At 39.0% G+C, this 6,000-nt stretch overlaps 1 protein-coding gene across 1 annotated transcript in view; it reads right to left on the bottom strand.

Annotated features, from left to right (window-relative positions):
* Window positions 1-1,280: 1,280 nt before the first annotated feature.
* The window catches only part of l(3)07882 (Nucleolar protein 14 homolog l(3)07882), a 46,573-nt gene continuing 41,853 nt past the window's right edge, over window positions 1,281-6,000 (bottom strand). The window contains exons 10-13 of the mRNA XM_070094103.1: window positions 3,830-3,996; window positions 3,108-3,437; window positions 2,700-2,855; window positions 1,281-1,385 (exon numbers count right to left, since the gene is read on the bottom strand). Coding sequence (XP_069950204.1) covers window positions 1,295-1,385; window positions 2,700-2,855; window positions 3,108-3,437; window positions 3,830-3,996 — 744 coding nt within the window. The 3' untranslated portion in view covers window positions 1,281-1,294. The remainder of the gene's footprint in view (window positions 1,386-2,699; window positions 2,856-3,107; window positions 3,438-3,829; window positions 3,997-6,000) is intronic.

Raw genomic sequence — 6,000 nt, 5'->3', positions numbered from 1 at the left:
CTATCTCCACTACTACTATTATTACTTTGCTTACACTACCACTCCTTTCTTTTGACCATTATTGCACTTACTACCACCACCATTACTTCTCCATTATACTACTACCTCCTCTCATTCTACTCCTGGCTCCACCCTCCTCTCGTATATATACATGTACTGGCTCTTCCCTTCACACTTGTGTGTGACTAGTTAATGATTCAAGTTGGCCTGAACCTCATCATCAGTTTCATTACATGAGAGCATTATTCGTGTATTACTAAGAGTATTACCCAGAGGGCTGAAGAGGCAATAATGAGGTAGTCTGAATATTTAGAGAATGGAGCAAAATAGAATGACTTGGAGGGTGTATATGCAGTGTATAACCCTAGTGGTTTTAGAGCTTGGTTTTGATTATAAGTGGAGGGTATATAACTGGAGGGAAGGCTAGGTAGGGGTCATCCTAGAAAAGGTTGGAGGGACGGGTTAAGATTTTTGTATGCAAGGGGCTTGGACATCCAACAAGCATAGCATGTGCAAATGTGAAAGAGGAATGAATAGGGGCAAGTGATTATATGACTCGACGTACTGTTGGAGTGTGAGCACAGTAACAGAGTGAATATCAAAATGGTGTACAATACTGACAGGTTGGTAGGTAAGACATAGGCAACTTTATTCCGAAATGTTTCGCCTACACAGTAGGCTTCTTCAGTTGAGTACAGGAGGTAGGCAGGAGCAGTAGAGATGTAAAGATGAAGTAATCAGTCCATCACCCTTGAAGTCATAGATTTGAGGCTGTCAGTCCCTCAGCCTGGAGAAGAATTCTGTTCCATAGTCTAATCTGAAGATCAAGTCTCCACGCTGTCACTTGATCTTCAGATTGTTTCAGACTATGGAACAGAAGTCTTCTCCAGGCTAAAGGACTGACAACTTCAAATCTACGACTTCAAGGGTGGACTGATTACATCGTCTTCGCATCTCTACTGCTCCTGCCTACTTCTTGCACTCGACTGAAGAAGCCTACCGTGTAGGCGAAGTGTTTTGGAATAAAGCTGCCTAACTGTTGCCTATGTGTCTTACCTACCAACCAGTATGCTAATATTTATGAAGGATTCAGGGGAACTGGAGGCGGGAAGTACAGTGCCTACACACTGAAGGGGCATCAGAGCTGTGATGTCAGTGCTCCTCTGGCAAGATAGTGGAGTGATTGGTGATGAATGTTTCTTCAGATCACCCTACCGTGGTGGGAGATGACTAGTGTGTTAAAAGAAAAAGATTGTTAAGGAGTATTATAAACAACACTGTCAACATGTAGGCTTTATTTTTTCTTTTTCAGCTTCTTGAATTCTCCCTCTTGCACTTGCAATCCACCCATGATCTGTCCAATCTTTCTCTTGCGCTCAGCATCACTGAAACAAAGAATTTCCAATACTGTAATCATAACCTATGAATTAAAACAATATTAGTGGATACCAGCAAGTGGTTTAAAAAGCTACATGAGCAAACTCTAGGACATATTACAAAACATTTGTCTTGGGAATGATTCCTTCTACATACAGGTCAATAGTAAGAGTGTGTGTGGGGGGTAGGGGCTGGAGGCAGTGGAGACGAGTCTGAGGGCAATGTGTGGTGTAAATATGCATTAAATTCTTGGAGATAAGGAGGTGCAGGGGATACCAAAAGCATTATCCAGAGGGCTGTTGAGGTGGGCTTGGCATTTAGAGAGATCAGAGTAAAAGAGGATGTAGAGGGTGTATAAATTTGAAGTGGAGGGAAGGTGGGGGTTATACTAAGGGAGGGGAGTAAAGGAGGTTTTGTATGTGGGAGGCTTGGGCATCCAGCAGGTGTGTTAGGAGTGGAAGAAAGTGATTTTTTTTGACTGTGCTGGAGTGTGAGCAATGCAACATTTATGAAGGCATTTGAGGAAACCAATTAGCCAGACTTGAGTTCTAGAGGTAGAAAGTAGAGTGCCTGCACCCTAAAGGAGGGGTGGGAATATCTGCAGTCTGGAGGGGCATCTGAACTATAGTACCAATGTGCCTCTGGCAAGACAGTGTTATTCTTGACCCTCTGTATAAGTGATATTATTATAATCAAGGGGGAAGCGCTAAATCTGTAGGATTATACAGCGCCTGGGGTGGGATGTGGAAGGCATTCAGGCTTAATTTGGGGAACTGGAGCACAGATCCAATTCCCTAAACCAAGAGCCCCTCACCAACATCAAGGAACCTTCCCTGAGGGGTGTATAAGTGATAACTGTCCCAGGACTGAAAAGTTTTCTAATACATCCTAGTGTTTGCCCATGAGCCTTTAAATCAATATTATTTTTTTTTTTTTTTCACTAAACTTACATAAAGGCAAGAATGGAGAAGCTTAATGTAGTGCATGATGCAATACACTGCTATTGCCTCTTGTATACTAATGGTGGATCCTGCTACCCCTACTGTCAGATCAGGCTAAAGAACTACTTTAGAATCATAATGTATATTCCATTAAGTAGAAGTGTGTAAGCTTTAACTGCCATTTTACATGTTCATGAAACAAAGAAGAGACCAGCAATCTTGTTAGTGAAAAACATTTACTAAGCTTGTTTCACCCCCACATGAGACTATTACTTACCATCTTGGATAGCTGGTGGATTTGAAGTTTAAAATGGAATAATGTTTAGAGATAACAAAAAAGGGTAGCTCTAAGAAATAGCTAAAATATTAATTACTGCTTACCTCTGAAGTGTTTCAATCAACTGCTGTCTGGCCAAGAAAGCAGTATCTCTCTGGATCTCTCTTCTAGCTCCCTTTCTTTCACGTTTCAATTTGTACAAGAGTTTCTGCTTTTCAAGATAAGCCTTTGTTCCATGATGTTTCTTCACCCCTTCAATTCTTAAAACAAAGAAAATTGCATTGAAGAGAAAAAAGTAAGTGTTGATCATTCACAAGAAAACACCATCTTCAGCATTTAGTCATATATAATACATTATAATAATCACTAAAAGCACTGATCTCATATTCCACATTCAGCTCTTTTAAAAAGAAAAAATTATACAATTACATAACCTATTTAATATATGCAAGAGGTATTTCCATGGCATATATATTGTGATAAGTGAAATAAAAACTACATTCATGACTTACATCTTTTCAATAGCTGGTTCATACATCCTGATGGATGTAGGTTTGCTTTCTTCCCGAACAAGTGCACATCCCTGAGCTGGTAAGGACCGAATTGTAGTTGATAATTCTTCTATAGATTTTTTCACACATTCAGGATATTTGTTTAGGGAAAGGGACTGCAAAAGCTTGCCAGTAGGTATCATTACAGTACGTATTGATGGCGTCTGTGACCAGCACTTGCACACCTGATGAAGCAGCTTTGCTGTTTTGCACAATATATTAATTTTAAAGTCATCAGTCAGCTCTTCGTCCTTATTGATATTGGCTAAAGTTAGTCTAGATTCTTTATACCTGCAATTAAATTAATGTTTCTAGTCATAAATTATGGAAAATTTAATGAAGTTTATAAAATTAATTATATTTTTTTAACCATTTACAGAAATAATAGAGTAATTGCATGCTATAAAGTATGCCTTTTCTGTTACATTTAAATTATTATTATGAATAAGTGCTTAACCCATAAGGGTCATACAGCACTGGGTTACATTTAAAACTTTTAATCTATACGAATACAAATAAAAATCTTATGTCATATCGCCATCCGTAAGATGCAATCTTATTAAACAGGAAATAACAATCAAATCAAACACTAAACCTGAAAGGGTCATACAATTAAATAAAAGGATTTCCTATACAAACAGATGCACAATTTGCCCATGTCAAAATTAAAAAAAATTACTCACTCTGTTATGGTCTTCTCCAATACAAGAAGAGAAGCTGTTGCACCAACAGGGCTAAATGGTGGTGTCAGTGGAAGATGCATTTTCTGTCTGTCTTCAATTGCCATGAAGAGAAGACCATTTAATAGGTTGGCTAATTCTGTCACAAACCTTTTGGAAAGGCTTAAATACTGCAAGGAAAATGGTTTTAATTATGATCTAAAAGTGTCAGTCTCAAGTAAAGGAAAACAAACAAGCACACTGTATACAAAACTTGCACTACAAAATGTTTTCAAAATGTTATGAAATCTTTTTAAAAAAATTTAATTTAAAACTGTTGTAAAAACTAAGACAAATGCCTGCATTCTCAGAACTTAGAAGGCTTGTAAGAAATTGTACTGTAGAGTTCAAAATGAATTCCCCGGTTGACAGGCTGTTATATTTCCATACCTCAGAGGACGTTACCTCTGATACATCTGTGACCAGTTTTGAAAGTGCAGTAAGGGCCCCACTTATACGGAAGGTTAGAGTCCAGGCTACCGCCACAAAGCAGACATTATCAGAAAGCAGAACACCATTTTTTCCACTTATAAATGCCAGATAACAAGTTTACACTAACATATATTAAGTTAGCTATAGAACTAGGCATTAAAAAAAAAGTAAAATACAGGTCTCCCTCAACATTCGCGAGGGTTAGGGGATCAAGAGCCTCGCGAATGTTAAACTGTGAATGTTTGGTGCCCAATATATTGTAGGGAAATATAATACAATACTGCTTCCTTAACTTGTTGAACCATGAACAATCATAAAATACATGAAAACGTCGTAAATTGTACTAAATATATACACGTTATGCTTTAATAACATGTATGTTATTAAATACCACAGACTCCACCATTTCCTCAACCACTGAGAGTCCCTACTACCCTCCCTCCGATCCCCGCAACTGGCAGCCAGCCCTCCCACCATTCGGTGTGGTGAGTGTTTTGTTTGTTCATTATTTGCTATTAAACTACAGTATAAATAATGTAAACCCATTCATGACTACATATTGGAATGGCTATTCGGACAGGTATTGGACGGTGACATCATGTGTTTACTCTTGAACACAGCAAAGAATCAAACATTTCTGCTACTGCTAATAATAATAATAACAATAATAATAATACGATATAATTGAAGAAGGAAATTGTACAAAAATATGAGGGAGTAGTTGACACATCGTCAGTGTGGCTTTGTTTATGCTGGAGTGAGCATTAGTCTCCGTGCTCTTCCAAACATTTCACAATAATTCAGCAGTTGAGGCAGTGGTATTTAATAACATATATGTTATAAATAATAATAGTACATATTATTAATAACATGTATTATTATTATTAATAACATGTATGTTATTAAATACCACTGCCTCAATCGCTGCCTCAACAGCTGCCTCACCCACTGCCTCAATCGCTGCCTCACCCGCTGCCTCACCCGCTGCCTCACCCACTGCCTCAATCGCTGCCTCAACAGCTGCCTCAGTCGCTGCCTCAATCGGTGCCTCAACCACTGCCTCAACAGCTGCCTCACCCACTGCCTCAACCACTGCCTCAACCACTGCCTCAACCACTCCAGTCGCACTCAATCTACAAGAACCAAACACAATGAATTATTGTGAAATGTTTGGAAGAGCAGGGAGACTAATGTTCACTCCAGCATAAACAAAGCCACACTGACGATGTGTCAACCACTCCCTCGTATTTTTGTACAACTTCCTTCTTCAATTATATCGTATTTATTATTATTATTATTAATTATTATTATTATTATTACTATTGTTATTATTAGCAGTAGCAGAAATGTTTGATTCTTTGCTGTGTTCAAGAGTAAACACATGATGTCACCGTCCAATACCTGTCCGAATAGCCATTCCAATATGCAGTCATGAATGGGTTTACATTATTTATACTGAAGTTTAATAGCAAATAATGAACAAAAAAAAACACTCACCACACCGAGTGGTGGGAGGGCTGGCTGCCAGTTGCGGGGATCGGAGGGAGGGTAGTAGGGACTCGCAGGTGGCGGGAAACTTGAATATGATTTGGCGGCTGGGAATTTGGTGGCTGTGAATTTGGCGGTTGGGAATTCGCGAATGTGTGAAGCCCGCGAAAGCTGAAAACGTGAATGTTGAGGGAGACCTGTACACACGCAGTACA

This window comes from Cherax quadricarinatus, chromosome 44 (assembly GCF_038502225.1).
Source record: "Cherax quadricarinatus isolate ZL_2023a chromosome 44, ASM3850222v1, whole genome shotgun sequence".
Lineage (NCBI taxonomy): Eukaryota > Metazoa > Arthropoda > Malacostraca > Decapoda > Parastacidae > Cherax > Cherax quadricarinatus.
This window is presented reverse-complemented; position numbering and strand designations above follow the sequence as displayed.